The sequence below is a fragment of the Corythoichthys intestinalis genome, chromosome 1 (assembly GCF_030265065.1).
Source record: "Corythoichthys intestinalis isolate RoL2023-P3 chromosome 1, ASM3026506v1, whole genome shotgun sequence".
Taxonomy (NCBI): domain Eukaryota; kingdom Metazoa; phylum Chordata; class Actinopteri; order Syngnathiformes; family Syngnathidae; genus Corythoichthys; species Corythoichthys intestinalis.
Genome location: NC_080395.1, coordinates 47,647,365 through 47,665,621, shown reverse-complemented (window position 1 = coordinate 47,665,621; position 18,257 = coordinate 47,647,365). Strand labels below are relative to the sequence as shown.

Sequence of the window (18,257 nt, the reverse complement as noted above, 5' to 3'; positions counted from 1 at the left end):
GTTTTTTTTCTTTTGCAAACCGTCTGCAATTGAGGTTCGTTCTTTTGCCACTTTGCAGTCATGCTTTGGCAATTGGGGATAGTGTTGTGGCAGTTTGCATTTGTTCATTTTTCTTTTACATTCGTGCTACGAGCCACTTGCATTCGTGTTGTAGCTATTAGGGTTCGTGCTTTTGCCAATTTGCAGTCGTGCTTTTGCAAAGCATTTGCAATTGGCGTTAGTGTTTTGGCAATTTGCATTTGTGCTTTTTTCTTTTTGCAAAGTGTTTGGACTTTGCATTTCACCTTCTCACACTTCTCGGCCATCGTAGGTTTGATCTCAACGGGTGAGTAAAACTGGCACGAACAAATTGTTTTTTGTTGCATACCATTTTTCTAAACATTATTTACTTTAAAAGACCGGATATTGCTGTCATTCATCAAACATCATTGGTGGTTGTGTTGGTTTGTTCAGGGTTTGTTGAAAATGACTTGATAGCGCCTTGGAGACACGTCTCTTTGACGAACCAAAACAAGCAATGCTAGATTAAAAAAAAAAAAAACGAATATAAGAGCAAAGGTTGTGTCATTTCTAAACAAAATACTCAGGCAAAGTTAAAAAATATGTCATATATCATGAATACGTATATACTAGTATGATCTTTGTAATCATTAGTCAGTTGGGTCTTAAGGCCCAAGTACACTGCATGCGTGATCGTTGCGGTTCCGGTCCGGTTCAGTGTTGCCTGCGTGCCACGCAGTCCGTCAAAAACAGGCAAATCATACCGGCTGCTGCACGGCTGCGGTCCGCCAACTCCGTCCCCTCGTGAGCTCTCGCGTGATCGCGCGCGATCATGTGCCATTTAAATCAACGACAAACACACAGAGTCTGTAGTATGTACTCATCAGAGAAGCAGAGAGAGAGCACTTTTTTTTTCTTGCATATTGATAATGTAACGTTTGCTAAGCGGAAGTTTGGCCGCGAAAACAACACACGAGCTTCAACGCCTTTTTCCTCTTTTTCTTTATTAACTTCCCGCCACCTCACCAATGCAAAAACAACAACTACAGTGGGGAGAACAAGTATTGGATACACTGCCAATGGGTTTTCCCATTGTCAGTGTATCAAATACTTGTTCTCCCCACTGTATTTACACTGACGCTATCTAGTCCACCAATCGGAGCGTCGCGCTGGTGCACCAGCACACCAATGACAGCCCCGCGTTGGTGCATAAATTAACCCACCGATGACAGCCCCGGCGACACTACAATATTTTATTTGTGTCTGTCTCTTAATTCCAGATTGACTGCATCATGTTGAGATCAGGGCTCCGTGTGTGGAGGGAAGGGGGGCTATTATGCCCTTGGTTGTGTCGGTGCGTTTATATCTTTGTGCACATTTAAAATTTATGGCACATAACATCTCATAGAGCTGTTATAAACAACTGATAAATAATCTGTCATATTTATAAAATGGATAGCGAATTATATTCGACATGAACTAAAAAAACAGCGTACTTGGAATTGGTGTCTCAACACTGCAGATTTATGTGGCCAGCGCAAACTGTTGTTTTTTCTATGAAGAGTCAAGTGAAATGTAGGAAAGAAAGAGAAACGTCTTGAATAGACCACCAGGTCGAAACTTGTGGGTGTCTCTTTTTTCTCTTTCGTCTCTTTTTTCTCTTTCGTACTTTCCCCCCTCGACTCTGTATACAAACCGAGATTGTTTGTACGCGGGGCACGAGAATTTCTGCAGTGGAACCACTTCCAGATACGCTGTCTTTTTTTTTTGCTTAGCACGTCGTGTTTGATATCATTGCCAGAAAAACACACATAATAGGACACTTTGCAGTTTCGCTTTTAATGGTGTCCTTATAGTAATATCTGCTGCATGTATATCACTTTGTGGCTTTCCACCTCCATGATGAAGCGCTCATCATCCATTGTCGCTCGTGTTTAAACCGTGATTAGGCACCTGGGCTTTTGACGTCAGGCCCAGCTCCGCCCATTTTGCCGGATGCGTGTCCGGCAAAAATAGAAAATAGCCTATACCATCCGGCGGGCATGCGGCACGCCGGAGGTGGTTCGCAGTCAAGCCGGAGCACTGACGCGGCCGGTATACGTTGAACAATAGGATATAATGGGAACGGATTGGCTCCGGCGCTATTTTTTTACCGGAGTCGGACCGGAAACGCAACGATCACGCATGCGGTGTACTTGGGCCCTTACGCTTGTCAGAAATAACTGACAGATTAGTTAAATTAGTTTATATTACTTCCTATGGAAAGATGTATACCAGTTTTAGGTTGACCAAAATTGCAAACTTTGCCCATGAAAATATCTAACATTTACAAAAATGTAAGGGGTATTTTTACTTTTGAAGGATAATAAACACTCAACACGTCATTGATTTGCTACCTAACTCCAGAACTTGTTTCCCCCACACACTAACACACACTCAATGAACAGGAACTACTTGAAGTACTTCAGGGATGCTGTTTTATGACCGCCATAAATATCAACAAAAATCAGTTGCTCCCACAGCGTTGGTGAAGGTAAATGGTTACATTAGACAAAACTTATGTATATGGCACAGCAGCCACACGAAGTTAACTTCATTGATGTATTTATGGCACAATTATCCGAGGACACGGTGGATTTGAAATACTGCGGTAAAGCCGACAACTCAGTTGGACAGAATACAATTGTAACTTGTGGTCCAGAATGGTTCCATGGGAAAGAACGAATGTGGCTCTGACCTGAGTCCAGTCTGCTACTTTGGCTGCCCCTCTGACAATACTGGAACGCTAATGTCACGGCCAACTGCACGTTGGTCAGGATTGGCACTAGTGAAGGACAAATGATGACAAATGCACAGAATGAACACGATTGAAACGATAAATAGACAAAGATACAGCATAACTCCACGTGTGAAAGAAGGGAGATATAAACAAGGCCAGGATCACAAGTGTGTCTACATGTGTGTAGAAAATGGATTCATTCAATTGATTATCCAAAAATATATATATTTATGCACATACTCTTTTTTTTGTACAGTGGCTGAACACTTGTCTGGTATTAAAATGAGCACACCTGTGTCTTTTTTAAAAATTGTATATATAAATATTACTACCTCAATTAGAGCTAACACGCTTCGCAGACTTTATGATTGGTAACGTGAAAGAGACAATTCCCTTTCATAAAATGGAATGCAGAGATTGATCAGGGGAAAAAATACACCTGGGTCCCTTCTTTACACTGACCACAAAAGGGAAAAGGTCAAATATGGTGCCTTGAGATATGAGTAACCTGAAAGTGGAGAAACACAAGAACTATCACAGACTATATTCTTTATCCTTTGTGCAAAAAACACCTAAATCTTTGCAATTTATCGAGTCAATGACGATGTGAATCCAGACAAACACAGAAGGGCCACTCTCTAGACTGGAATGGTGACAGATGGTTTGTGATACAAGTTTTGAGTTGGGAGCATGGTCACCAATTAAACCCATATCTCAAGGCACCACTGAAGATGAAGTGTTTGTTAGCTGAAAAAAGGCACCTGGTTGTTGTACTGTTAAAAAACAAAAACAAAACAAACAAAAAAAAAAAACAAATAAGAACTGAAGGAAAATTGTCACCATGTGGCCGAACAAGTGTTACTCCAGAGGGGATCTCAATTGCTATATTTTGTGGTCGACTTGTTCACTCAAATCCTTCACTCACACAGATGTACTGCGTGGTGTTCATCGTTAAAGTCAGTTCAAGATTTATGACATTAATTCTTGAAACGCAATCATATACAGTGTATCACAAAAGTGAGTACATCCCTCACATTTCTGCAGATATTTAAGTATATCTTTTCATGGGACAACACTGACAAAATGACACTTTGACACAATGAAAAGCAGTCTGTGTGCAGCTTATATAATAGTTAATTTATTTTCCGCTCAAAATAACTTAAAATATAGCCATTAATATCTAAACCCCTGGCAACAAAAGTGAGTACAACCCTTTGAAAAAACGTACATCCCTAAATGTCCAAATTGAGTACTGCTTGTCATTTTCCTTCCAAAATGTCATTTGACTCATGACAGGAGTGCTGTCCGTATTGCTGCAGAGATTGAAGAGGTGGGGGGTCAGCCTGTTAGTGCTCAGACCAAACGCCGCACTCTACATCAAATTGGTGTGTATGGCTGTCACCCCAGGAGGAAGCCTCTTCTGAAGACGGTACACAAGAAAGCCCGCCCGTCTCATCAGACCATAGGGCATGGTTCCAGTAATCCATGTGCTTTGTTGACATGTCTTCAGCAAACTGTTTGCAGGCTTTTGGAGGGAAAATGACAAACAGTACCCAATTTCGACATTTACAGTAGGGATGGGCGTAGTTTCTAAGGGGTGTACTCACATTTGTTACCAGGGCTTTAGATATTAATGGCTATATTTTGAGTGGAAAATAATTAACTCTATTATATAAGCTGCACATAGACTACTTTTCATTGTGTCAAAGTGTCATTTTGTCAGTGTTGTCCCATGACAAGATATACTTAAATATCTGCAGAAATGCGAGAGGTGTACTCACTTTTGTGATACAATGTAAATTTGCATGAATCCTGAGTAACCTTTAAAAAACAAAATCAACTGGAAATTAAAACTCCATTCATTGAGATAGCAACACCATTGACACAAATGAAAAGACTTAAGCATACGCAAAAATCGTGTACTAAAAATAATTACAAATGTGCTCTCTTTCTCCATACTATCACATTCTTCCCCTCAAAAAATTATAATCAGACATTCTAAACATATTGTAGGAAAAGAAAACAACAGAAGGTGGTGGTACACATGAGTAACGGCATCAAAAATGATGCGCATATAATAATGCTATTTATCAGTCAACATTTCAAATCATGTCTCTGTGACTGAGTGTCATACAGTGTTTTCGTGTCACCAGCAAGGAGAGAGAACTACACAAGCCAAGGCTCTGGGCCAATATGGACTCAGTTAAGGTTCAGACAGGCACATCTGAGATATACTATATACATATATGCATATACTCACATATGTACTTTGTATATGTATATTTGTACACACATATACTGTATACATATACAGTATATACATTATACAGGGTGATTAAAAATCAACTCCCTATTTCATAATACTTGTAATTTATTCAAATGTTGTAATATATATCTCAGTTTCTTTGTGTATTTTCCTTCATGAATGGCAATTAAATCCATGTTTTCGTTTTCCTTTCAGATCTGTTCATTTGTTTGAGATTTCAGAGCCTTACATAAATAGCTGGACATAGTTTTGAGATCCATTGTTCAAGTGCAAAAATGAAAAATGGCGGCGAATCTTTAAAAGGAGACATGCTTAAGTTGAGGCTAAGACAATCAGGACTTGTTCAAAAAAAAAAAAAAAAAAACCTCATAACCACAGGATTTGTGGCTGACATCCAAAGAAGAGGTCACCCTCCAACTTCCAGGGACCTGAGGAGAGTGCAAGCTATTCATGACATGTTTACCCATAGCCAGAAAAAGTCATATTTGTAGGGCTCTGAAATTAACAGATCTGGAAAGAAAATGAGAGCAAAGATTAAATTGCTATTCATCAAAGGACATAAACCTCATAAAATGGAAACAATATTAAAACATTTGAATACATTACAAATATTTTGTTGAATTGGGTAGTTACTTTTCAATCACCCGATATTTATAGAATTCCCAAAAAATAAACGCGAAACTGAGACTAAAAGAGTCTCAGTTTTGTCTTTCCGCATTTTAACAGTTTACTTTGGTAAAGGGTGTCGATGGCGTCTCCACATTACTTGCTTGGTTCATTCTCTACCTCTCGTTTTCTTTTATTTAAATAGTCCCGACTTGTTTTGTACCTAGGGGAGGTATAAGCGCTACGCATTCAAGGCATCATCTCAGTCATCCGAAGAACCGGACACTTTTCTGCCACACCAGCGACCTCACTTGTGGTGTTGCTTTATTGAGCAGGTCCTAGGATCTCCACGGGGAGTTGAAAGTGCATAGGAGTTGGACTCCCACTGTTGTAGCGAGGGTCCGCTCACAGTGGTTAGGTCTTTTTTTTCTCTCGCTTAGCCATAAGTTGACTGCACAGTGTTCAGCGTGTTTGTGAAGACTGTCACTTATGTGCATGTCAGTGTATAAAAAGCCTTTGGGTGAAGGACTTTCTCTTCTTCCTTCTTCTACACGTTATGGTTCTACTGACGCTCCTCCCCTTCCTCTTCCTCCTGAATGACCTGAATGTCATCTGAGGGTGAAGAGGGCATGCTGTCCTGCAGGCTATCAGGCTGCTGCGGCTGGCCTGCATCTTTGCTCCTTTCCTCTTCCTCGATGACCTTCTTCCACACTTTGTGGTTCTCGGTCAGGTGGTGCATGATGTTGCAAAAAAATTGGCGGTGGCTTTTTCTCCTTTCTGAAAATGCAAATAAAGAAAAGAAATAGAATTAGCACTTTCATAATGTTAATTACAGGGGCAACAATTAATCGCTAAATTGACAATAATTCAATTCTCAAATTAATCAACAATTTGATTTGATCATGGATTAATCATTTTTTCCAATTTTCTGACATGTTACAGATCGAACCAGGCAGTGAGTCATAATCAATTAAACCCCCCCCCCCCACACACACACAGCTTTGAGGCTTAATTGTCCAGTGTTTCTTATTTATGGTTTTTACTAAAGAGGCTTCTGGTGTAAATATTCCATATTACAATGTGGACACCGGTCATTTATAGTCCAGTGCAGCTTATTTATGCACAAATTAAGTTTCCTTGTAAAAAAAATTGGGGGGTGCATCTTATGGTAGAGAAATAAAGGTATTTTGTGCATTTTATCCACGGTCATTTTCTAATAAAGTACCATAATTTCCACACTATAAGGCGCATCGGAGTATACGGTGCACCACTTTAATAATTTGCCAACTGTATTTTAAAACTTTTCATATATAGGGCAAACCGCATTATAAGGAGTGTAGTAGTTTTAGTAGCAGTAGGGGTTCGGGTTGCGTTATGCATCCACAAGAGGAAGCTGCACTATAGGGAATGTCATGCCATTATTAACCAATATTGATCCATATACAATATAAGGTGCATTGATTTATGAGGCGTACTGTGGCTTTTGAGAAAATTTAAGACTTGTAGGCAACATCTACACTAGGTCAGATCATTTTTTTGCCTTGTAATTTGAACAATATTTTATACCTGTCCGCACTACGTTTAGGGTGCGTTTGTATATGCCACACTCCTGAAAGAGACGCCTCCATTTGCACAGACTACGCTTGCGAAAAAGGAGCAGCCTCGTGTGTGCCGTCATCGTCTGGTGCGGGTCACCTCTGAACCGGAAGCTTATAATTTTTCCGGCATTGTTAGACGTCTTCTCCGGACATATTCCAGCTTAAAATTTACAAGCTGTTTCTGTTGTAAAAAGACGAGCGTGAACGTTGCATCTGTACCATTCGCCTCCATTGTTTACGATGCCGTAATGCCACACAAAAAATATAGTGATGGCACACTCCATGACGTCACTTCGTTGGCTCTGATTTTATATGGGTAGCCGGCGGCTACACTAGACCGGATATCCGGCAACTAACAAATTATATGGATCTTTAGCCCGTGTAATAAAATATCCAGTCAAAGATAACATTAGTGTAGCTGACATGCCGTATGGTATAACAAATTGAACTAGGGCTGCAGCTATCGAATATTTTAGTAATCGAGTAATCGACTGAAAATTCTATCGATTAATCGAGTAATCAGATAAAACAAATATATTTTTAGGTGAAGAGCAATTATACATATACATGAGAAAACAAGACATTTCATCTAATCTTGAACCATTTTCAGTCAATCAATGTCTTTATTTTCGTTGTATATTGTTGAAAACAGCCAACAATTGCATCTCAGGTGTAACTAGAATTAAAAAAAAAAAAAAAGACTAATTAACTGCTTTCACTCAAAAAACTTTTAGATCTTATTAATATATATATATATATATCTTACCTAAAAATGCCGTTACGCTTGATAACACACATCACTTAAAAGTTAGGATTTTTTTCCCACGTGTTTCAATTGAATTTCTCTTTGTGTCAAGCCATTTTTAAGTTCTAGTTAAGTTTTAAGTTAGTCTAAACTGTAAGTCCTGATAGGATTTTGAGTTTTTGCAGTGTTCAAAATAAATGTATGATACAGGCTGTATTGGAGCACATTAGGGACCAGTGCTACTTGGTGTTTTATCCAGCAATGACTACTGAGCTAAAATTGATAGTTAGCATGATTAAGTTTTTATTTTACACCCTCATCACTCCACAATGCTATGTTATGTTAAAGCCTGTAGTAAGACACGTTAGCCACGCATCGACAGTGGTCATAATTAATTGAAACCTAGCTCTCCGCAGGGCTAACGTTCCGTGAGCTAGTAGCGACAGTAACGTTAATCTTATTTATTAGCGCTTAGCGCTCTTTATTAGCGCTCCTTATTAGCGCTTAGCGCTGTACTGCTTTAAGATGGCGGCAGTTTACAAACGCTGCCCAGACGCGGCCGAGTCTGTCATTGTGCATCTAGTTCAACATACATGTGATCTCTATGAGACGCGCCAGACACTGCCTGTTACCAATGTAGCATCGTGCGGGCTAGTATTTAGCAACGTCGGCGTCGTTTGTGGCGGCTGTCGGCTGCGGTAAGGTTGTTTTTTTTTTTCCCTTCTTCCTCTCCGCACGTGACAGCGCGTTGTCCCGCATTAAAAGTAGTCCTAGCAAAACGTGATGCTTAGAGCTGTCAAAATAAACGATTACTCGAGGTGAATAAAATTACTCGGATCAGTTTTTAAACTCGAGTTACTCGAGTTGCTCGAGTACTCGTTTCAGCTCTAAATTGAACATTTAAGGCCATTATCCATCCTAGTGTAGACATTGCTTATAGTGCAGAAAATACGGTATTATTTTTCTTTTCTTGAATTTTTTTTATTTTATACTATTCATTGATTAATCGAAAAAAAGATTTGGCAAGTCAAAGAATTATTACATACATCTACACCTAGAGCCCCTTTTATACAGCACAACAGAGATCGTTGGGCAACATTTTCTTATTTCTCAACAGCGCAAGATGAAATAACAACATTTGACAAGCAGTAAACAAAGACCTTATTAGCCAAACTACATCAGACAACTGTTCACAAGAGGCTGATAAATTTTGAATGGAATTTGGTTTGCTGAAGAAATGAGTGTTTTCATCCTTTTTCAAATAAACCGTGTGATTCAGAACGTGTGTTGTTCACTCTCTCTTAACCATAGGTCCGATCGGTACAGTGAATTAATTTCATTTATTCAGCGCAATGTAAAAAAGTAAACAAATATAACGTCACGCCCGGGTTTCAATCTCCACCAGCTTGCTGAATGTGGCTAGAGGGAATGAAAAAGGGCTCCCAATGCTGCAATTCTCATTACCGCGGCAATTTCTCTCCAATCTGCTTGCTGTTCACTTGAAGACTGCTGAGGGACCACCGGGGGACCAATTAAATCGCTGAGTTACCACTGAGCACACCTTGGGTGTTCACTGTGCGTTTTTTTGAGAGATTGCTTCGCTTGGTTACTGTTGAGAGACTGTCTGGACTAAGTCAAAACTTAGAGGAGACCGTGGCGAAACCGTGGAAATCATTAGGAGATCACTAAGAGACCTTGGCGACTGCTAGGGGAACAATGAAAGACCATTTTTGCATCTCTCAACGGTCGCCCAACGATCGCCACCCCAATGCAAAGGCATTAATGGGTGAAGCCCAATACAGTGAAATAGTAAAACAGCATAAGAATGCTCATAGATACTTAAGAGAGGTCGGAGGGTTCCTGACACAGGTGCAAGATCTGCACAAGCAAAAGTACTTTTGTCTGATAAATTTATCATTAATTCATTCAGACAAGCTCCAAATAAATTTTCCTCAGCTCTGTAGTTTATAATTTGTTAAAGACAATTATGTGAATGGGCGTATGAATGGCTCTGTGTGTATACAGTACGTGCCTTGCGACTGACTGGCAACCAATCCAGTTTACAACAACATAACAACCACTCAAAAATGACACCTGACTCACTTGGTCGCAGATCCTCCTCAAGCTCATCATCTTCATCTTCATTGTCGTCATCATCATCATCATCGTCTTTGTCAGTGTCCAAGTCCACACGACCCTCGTCGTCTTCATCCGATCCATCTCCATTGACCCACTGGCCAGGCAGTAAACCTGCAGCATCGTATGAGTTGCAAAGTGGGCCGACAATATGTGTGATGAAGGACTCCTGTAGCTTCGCGAGCTGTGGGGCGGAGCGGTCCATGAAAGGGCTGATGGGTAAGCCCAAACCTGCTTCTTCATCCCCCTGTTGGTAAAATGAAAAATGGAGATGAACAAATTTTGGAGGAAGTTTATATTTTCACTAAATTGGCAGAAATATACCTGTAGAATAGAATGGGTACAGGTTTATTGAATGGCATGCAGCTGAAATACCTGCTCATAAAATTCATTGACAATGCCTTCGGTCCATTTCAGATGCAGGTCGCGGACTTTGGCCGGGCCATTGATGTCTGCCAGCTTGATACACACTTGGCACACCAGCAATCTGTCATTTTCATTGCTCCAGTCAATTCCTGGACTGTTCACATCATTGACCTGGCAGTCAAAGAGACAGGGCAGTCATAAAATTCACCTGCTTTCATGTATTGGCGATCCCATACAGCCTCTTAATGCTTCAAGTAAGTTTAACTATGAGGCAAAGTATAATTTTACTACATCTGACCTTGGAATTGAACTCGGCCAGGAAGTCAAAGTGTTTCTTGAGATCTGTGGCTAGAATGGCCTCAATGACCAGGAAGCGAAAGCGCTTGAACTCCACATGGTCTAGGTTGACCAGGAAGTTAAACTCTGGTCGCGACAGGTAGAGGTTCCAGGCAGACGCAGCGTGGTGGTTCTCCAGCACAGAGCGGTCGTTGTACAGCACCGCCTGTGTTGTACACAAGATCAGGTCCCACGGGTAAGAAATCATGACAGAAACATATATATATTAATTGTTTTGGGGCCTCTGATGAGCTTCAAATAAATTTCAAAATGGTTTAAATGGTGGCAGGCTACCAATTAAAATGATTGTTATTTGATCACTCTGAAAACAGTGTCTACCTATGCAACCACAATACATATGTTGATTATAATATACGTACGCTCACAAAAACAGGTTTTGATCAAGTTGTACAGGTTATAGATCAAAATAATTTTATAAAAGTTTTTGAAACAATGTATCTCAATGTCATTTTTTGATAACGCAAAAACCTGTCATTTAAACAGGTTTTTGTAATTTTTATATTGTAATGTGGTCTGTGACCTAAATACTACTAACCCTAAATAAATGACAAACCTCCATATGTCACGCGTATAGCGTAATATTATGGATTTATAAGTAGACGACATTCACAAAACAAGATAAAATAACCATTCATCAATGAATGTTGAAATGGAACTGGCGCGTTTCTGAAGCAAGAAGCTTCAACTGGGACTCTTTCTAGCATCAAAGATCCACTGACAGACATGTTTGTCAACATTAGTGATCAATAGGTTCAGGGTCTCCCGTCTTTGCTCTTAACCCAATTTCCTAGGATTGATTTTTGAACAGCAGCACATAGCTGAACTTTTGCATCACAGTGTAAAACAGATGCTAAACATATCGAGTCCATCTCAGAACAATGAAATAGCCTTTCAGCAACACGTCCAATAATTAAAGGGATACACTTAAAATAAACGGATCCAGACCAAAAAGTACTGGGTGCTTCTTTGGCCCATGTTCCACCCTTCAATCCCATTTCGATAATTCTTCCAAGTGACTTTTATGTGATCTTGCTGAGAGTAGTGTGTTGATTTATGCCAAGAAAAATGAATATGATTCACTTTTCCACTTTGTTAAAATGGAAATAGTCCAACTTTCTCCTTTACTATGGTTTCTGTGCAATCCTATTGCTCTGGCAAACCAAGGTAACCGCATGCAAGTAGAAAGTAACTGCATCATATGCAACCCAAAACAGCTTAAATTAAATTCAAGGGGCGTGCAAAGAGAAGTCATGTCAGGTTAATAACGTCTATCTGTTTAAACCTTAACTGTGGGCATCAATGGGAGGTGTCTTTAGGACTTCTGAGGACACAACTGTGAAGAGGCGAAGTAAGAGTGGAGTGTGCAATTGATTCAAAACAGGCAAGGGATTATGCAACCAGCAAGTGCTGCGTGGTCCCCTATATAGAGCACCAATGAATTCAAATTAAGTCATGTACAACAACATATTATTTTATATGATGGTCTTTGAAATGACATTCTTCTCCTTTTTTTTTTTTTTTTGGTAAACGTTGGTTACCATTTAATGTAATTTACCTAAGTATAATGAATGAATATTTATTCTGGGCTACTTTTAACCCTTTAAATTACCTTCGCTAATAATTTTCCATAAAAAGTTTTGGAGGCGCTGGGCATTCGTCCAGGAAGAACCTTTCCACCTTTTGTTGTGCATACTGGATTCTAAATTTTTAATACTGTTAGAATTATTGTGCATACAGTTAACATAAACATGGTTTAAAATATAACAAAGACATACATACTGTATAATATCTAGGGCTGCAGCTATCGGATATTTTAGTAATCGAGTAATCGACTGAAAATTCTATCGATTAATGAGTAATCGGATAAAACATATTTTTTTAGGTAAAGAGCAATTATAAATATACATGAGAAAACAAGGCATTTCATCTAATATTGAACCATTTTCAGTCAATCAATGTCTTTATTTTCGACAACAATTGCATCTCAGATGTGACTAGAATAAGAAAAAAAAAGACTAATTTACAGCTTTCGCTCAAAAAACTTTTAGAGCTTATAAAAAATTATATAAATATATTACTTACCTAAAAATACCATTACGCTTCATAACACACATGACTTAAAAGTTAGGTGTTTTTCCCACGTGTTTTATTTCAATTTCCATTTGTGTCAAGCTATTTTTAAGTCCTAGTTAAGTTTTAAGTTAGTCCAAACTGTAAGTCCTGATAGGATTTTGAGTTTTTGTAGTGTTCAAAATAAATGTATTGTAACATATCAGGTTATAATATGGCAGGGATATTTGCATGCGTTCCTGAATGCACTGCGTGACGGGCGGAGGTGAAGGAGGTGCGGGAGACCGAAAAACGTGCCTTCCTGTTGTTGTTGGTAGTTCTGGCAAGTGCGTGTGCGTCGGCTGCGGCAGACAGCAGTCATGTGTTGGTTGTTGCACAAGTTCCCAAAAAATAAATAATTGCAACCTAACGAAGAGGGTGACTCTTTGTCAACGTTACAGTATGATACCTGCAGTATTGGAGCACATTAGGAAGCAGTGCTACTTGGTGTTTTATCCAGCAATGGCTACTGAGCTAAAACTGACAGTTAGCAATATTAAGTTTTTATTTTACACCCTCATCACTCTACAGCGCTATGTTTTCACAAATTAAATAAAGCCTGTATGCAAGACACCTTAGCCACGCATCGACAGTGGTTACAATTAATAGAAACCTAGTCCTCCGCAGGGCTAATGTTATGTGAGTGAGTGACAGTAACGTTAATCTTATTTATTAGCGCTGAGAAGTCTGTTTGTTCACGCCGCTGACTCTGTCATTCCGCATCTAGTTCAACATACATGTGATATCTATGTGACACATCAGACCATACCTGCTACTACCGTAGCATCATGCGGGCTAGTTTTTAGCAACGTCGGCGTAGTTTGTAGCGGCTGTCGGCTGCAGAAAGTTAAAAAAAAATTTTTTTTTTTATTGCTTCTTCCTCTACGCACGTGACGTCAGCGCGTTGTCAAGCATTAAAAGTAGTCCAGGCAAAACGTGATGCTTAGAGCTGGCAAAATTACACGATTCTCGAGGTGAATAAAATTACTCGAATCAGTTTTTAAACTCAAGTAACTGGAATTGCTCGAGTATTCGTTTCAGCTCTAATAATATCTACTAAAGGTAGTCTCCTTTGACTCTTTTTTTTTTTCGCGTAACAGTGTCTTGTCTGTCATTTTGCCCCCAGTCTGGATCTTATTTTTAACTTTACTTTATTAATATGACGTATAATATATGTTTTTGGTAGTTATTTTGAGATTTGGGGTGTATTTAGGGGTACTTAAAGTGGTAATTCCGACCAACGCGGAAATTCAAGTTACATCGCCAGCGTAGGAACGGAACTTGTTTGTAACCTGGGAACTACCAGTATTTTATAGCTATGGATTAAAATGTCATCTTCATCTACATTGGTAAAGTAAATTACTGTCACCTACAGGACTGGAGTGAAACAGACGGTGCTGCTGTGCTATGTGTGATGTTTCTAAGCAGGCAAAGGCACAATTGATTTACCTGAGGCGCGTTAGTGGCAACTAAAAAGGCATTAGTGCGACCAGGGTGGTCATAGTCGTGCATTGCAGCTGCTACATATAGGGCCATAAGCTCTAGAGCTGGGATGTTCCAAGCCAGGCAGCCATAGCTGTCATCTGATATAGAAGAGCTCTTCGATGAGGCATACGAGATCCTCCCAGGAGAGATCCCACTGTCTGAATCTGGAACACACAGATTCAAAAAGATACATGTCAAGAATTTCTTGAATTTGAACATCAAGATTGCTCTGCGAATGGTTGAAAATTACACAAATTCGCCTGAGCCGAGTCACAAACGAGTTCTCGAAAGTCCCGAGTCATCCTTTAGTTGGCAAGTTGAGTCGAGTCACAAGGTTGCCGAGTCAAGTCAAGCTGCGTCAAGTCATAAGGATTGGGAGTCGAGTCACAGGTATAAATCAAGACCTTCACCATTGACCCACAAAGCACTTGGGTTTGTTTAAAGAGGGAAACCCTTTTTCAGTACAGTCAATTACAAAAAAATGAGCACGCATTCTACTCTGCATGAAATATACAGCTACTGTATAAGCCTACAGGTAGTCCCTGGGTTACGATGTACCCGACTTACGTAATTTCGACTTTACGACGGGAAAATCAAAATCTTGCCCCTTTTCACCAATCAATATACTTCCTTTTAAGCTGTGGTGGTGTTTCACAGTATAAAATGCCAAAACATCATTCACTACATTTACAGCATAACTTTGTTCATATGTATACACACAAAGAAGGAAAAGGAGGAAAGACGACACTTTGTCAGACTCTATAATTTTAGCTTCATCTAACAAGCAGGTGTAACTTACTTACAATGCATCGAGCTAACAAAGTTAATTATGGTGCCTTCTTGGATATCTAATAATGCACATTTTGCATTTGGCCTTTCTTTTCCATTGGACTGAAACTTTTTAAAAAGCATGATGGATTATTATGGAAATGCAGAACCAGCCATTGCCGTGACAGTCCCCGAGACTGAGGTGTTCCCGATGCCGTTACTCAAGAAGCCCCAGTGCAGCAGCAGGTGAGAACTGCTATGAGCCTCAGTACGTGTATGCTCAAAATTTTCTAGTCAGCTGGTCAATAGTCAAGTCAAGTCATTTTCCCTGGAGTCAAATCGAGTCTCGGGCCCTTCCAGCCAAACCGAGTAAATTCCAGTCAAGTTGCAAATCATCAAATTTGCGACTGGAGTCCAATTGTCGAGTTAATGTTAAAATACTGTGTATAGCACACTTTCAAAAATGAGAAAGGAAAAAATTGCAAATCTATAACAGCACCTAAAATTCTTGAGTATTTTTTAAAAAGTTCTGCTGTATATTATTATATGTTTCTTTTACACTTTATGCTCTGGGGGCATCTGTTTGCGTTCACCTGTGTCACTCCCAGTCACATGGTCACTGTGAATCTGCTGGAACCCAGGGATTGGCCGAGTGGTGAGGTACCAGACAGCATGCAGTACATCAGTAGCATGGACCCGGTTATGATCTGCAATTATGTCATCCAAAGCAGTAATTGGTAAACTGAGCCAATTTTGGTTACAAGTGAAACTTTGCAACAGGGGATTTCGGAGTTTATCCAACAACAGACATGAGCACATTGTGATGACACATGAACAAAAATTCAGCAAAATAAATCTTCGACATTTCTGGAGGCCTAGTGCAGTGTGAACACTCACAGGGAATGTCCCTGTAGCCATTTTCCAGAGCAAAGAAGTATGTCATGAACTCCCTCACAGGGATCTTGAATATTTCAAACAGACACGTATCCTGGAAAAGGGTGTAAGTCACCTGGGGAAATACAGACCAGGTTTACTGAAACACAATCAAAACTCAAGGTAACCACAGCGCCACTGTTAGTGATATAAAGTGGGGCAAATAAGTATTTAGTCAACCACTAATTGTGCAAGTTCTCCCACTTGAAAATATTAGAGAGGCCTGTAATTGTCAACATGGGTAAACCTCAACCATAATAGACAAAATGTGAAAAAAAAAAACAGAAAATCACATTGTTTGATTTTTAAATATTTTATTTATTTGCAAATCATGGTGGAAAATAAGTATTTGGTCAATACCAAAAGTTCATCTCAATACTTTGTTATGTTCCCATTGTTGGCAATAACAGAGGCCAAACTTTTTTCTGTAACTCTTCACAAGATTTTCACACACTGTTGCTGGTATTTTGGCCCATTCCTCTATGCAGATCTCCTCTAGAGCAGTGATGTTTTGGGGCTGTCGTTGGTCAACACAGACTTTCAACTCCCTCCTTACCCCGTGGTGTCAAAATGATAACAAGAACGGTGAGCAAAAATCCCAGAACCACACAGGGGGACCTAGTGAATGACCTACAGAGAGCTGGGACCACAGTAACAAAGGTTACTATCAGTAACACAATGCGCTGCCAGGGACTCAAATCCTGCACCGCCAGACGTGTCCCCCTGCTGAAGAAAGTACACGTCCAGGCCCGTCTGTGGTTCGCTAGAGAGTATTTGGATGATCCAGAAGAGGACTGGGAGAATGTGTTATGGTCAGATGAAACCAAAAAATAACTTTTTGGTAGAAACACAGGTTCTCGTGTTTGGAGGAAAAAGAATACTGAATTGCACCATACCCACTGTGAAGCATGGGGGTGGAAACATCATGCTTTGGGGCTGTTTTTCTGCATAGGGACCAGGATGACTGATCTGTGTAAAGGAAATAATGAATGAGGCCATGTATCGAGAGATTTTGAGTGAAACGCTCCTTCAATCAGCAAGGGCATTGACGATGAGACGTGGCTGGGTCTTTCAGCATGACAATGATCCCAAACACACAGCCAGGGCAACAAAGCCGTGGCTTCGTAAGAAGCATTTCAAGGTCCTGGAGTGGCCTAGCCAGTCTCCAGATCTCAACCCCATAGAAAATCTGTGGAGGGAGTTGAAAGTCCGAGATGCCAAACGACAGCCCCAAAACATCGCTGGTCTAGAGGACATCTGCATGAATCAATGGGTCAAAATACCAGCAACAGTGTGTGAAAAGCCTGTAAGAGTTACAGAAAACGTTTGGCCTCCGTTATTGCCAACAAAGGGTACATAACAAAGTATTGAGATGAACTTTTGGTATTGACCAAATACTTATTTTCCACCATGATTTGCAAATAAATTATTTAAAAATCAAACAATGTGATTTTCTGTTTTTTTTCCCCCCACATTCTGTCTCTCATGGTTGAGGTTTACCCATGTTGACAATTACAGGCCTCTAATATTTTCAAGTGGGAGAACGTGCACAATTAGTGGTTGACTAAATACATATTTGCCCCACTGTACAGTAAAGTAACAATTAGAATCAGTGTTTGTAAAAAGGTTTTGTATACAAAATAGAAACGAAAGAAGCACAGTTTGTAAAAGTGCTTGCTCAGGGCCAGATTGGAGTAAGCAAATCTTCACCGTTATGACCATTTGTTTAACTAAACTTTCAGCAAGTATTCGCAAATGACTAGTTTTTATCATACTTGAAAGACGTGCTGATTGAACAAAAAAACAAACTAGAGTGAATTTACATTTTCTAAAATGTAACTATTACGTGGGGACACACATGGTGACCACAGCCTTGCAGCACAACAACAACAAAAAAATACACGACACCTCCCCGCCACACACACACACACACACACACACACATACAGTTTTGTATTAGAAAACTAACATAGCTGAGTATTCTCCCCGTCTTTCCTCCTGTTTTGTCCACCAAGTCAAAGATCTGGAAGTTCCATGTATTCATCCTCTCCATGAGGGCTTCGTGGTCTTCTAGCATGGGGTCTAGTTGAAACTCCTGATCACTCTGGA

The 18,257-nt window shown here is 39.9% G+C and overlaps 1 protein-coding gene across 3 annotated transcripts in view; it reads right to left on the bottom strand.

Moving 5' to 3' along the window:
* Positions 1 to 2,286: 2,286 nt before the first annotated feature.
* The window catches only part of pde3b (phosphodiesterase 3B), an 85,374-nt gene continuing 69,403 nt past the window's right edge, over positions 2,287 to 18,257 (bottom strand). For 2 of the 3 annotated variants that reach the window (XM_057828122.1, XM_057828200.1), the window contains exons 9-16: positions 18,118 to 18,252; positions 16,113 to 16,224; positions 15,809 to 15,922; positions 14,412 to 14,611; positions 10,795 to 10,998; positions 10,506 to 10,667; positions 10,098 to 10,377; positions 2,288 to 6,428 (exon numbers count right to left, since the gene is read on the bottom strand). In XM_057828122.1, the coding sequence (XP_057684105.1) occupies positions 6,214 to 6,428; positions 10,098 to 10,377; positions 10,506 to 10,667; positions 10,795 to 10,998; positions 14,412 to 14,611; positions 15,809 to 15,922; positions 16,113 to 16,224; positions 18,118 to 18,252 (1,422 nt within the window). In that variant the 3' untranslated portion in view covers positions 2,288 to 6,213. Of the gene's footprint in view, positions 6,429 to 10,097; positions 10,378 to 10,505; positions 10,668 to 10,794; positions 10,999 to 14,411; positions 14,612 to 15,808; positions 15,923 to 16,112; positions 16,225 to 18,117; positions 18,253 to 18,257 lie in introns of all 3 variants that reach the window. The other variant, XM_057828275.1, reaches the window with a different exon arrangement.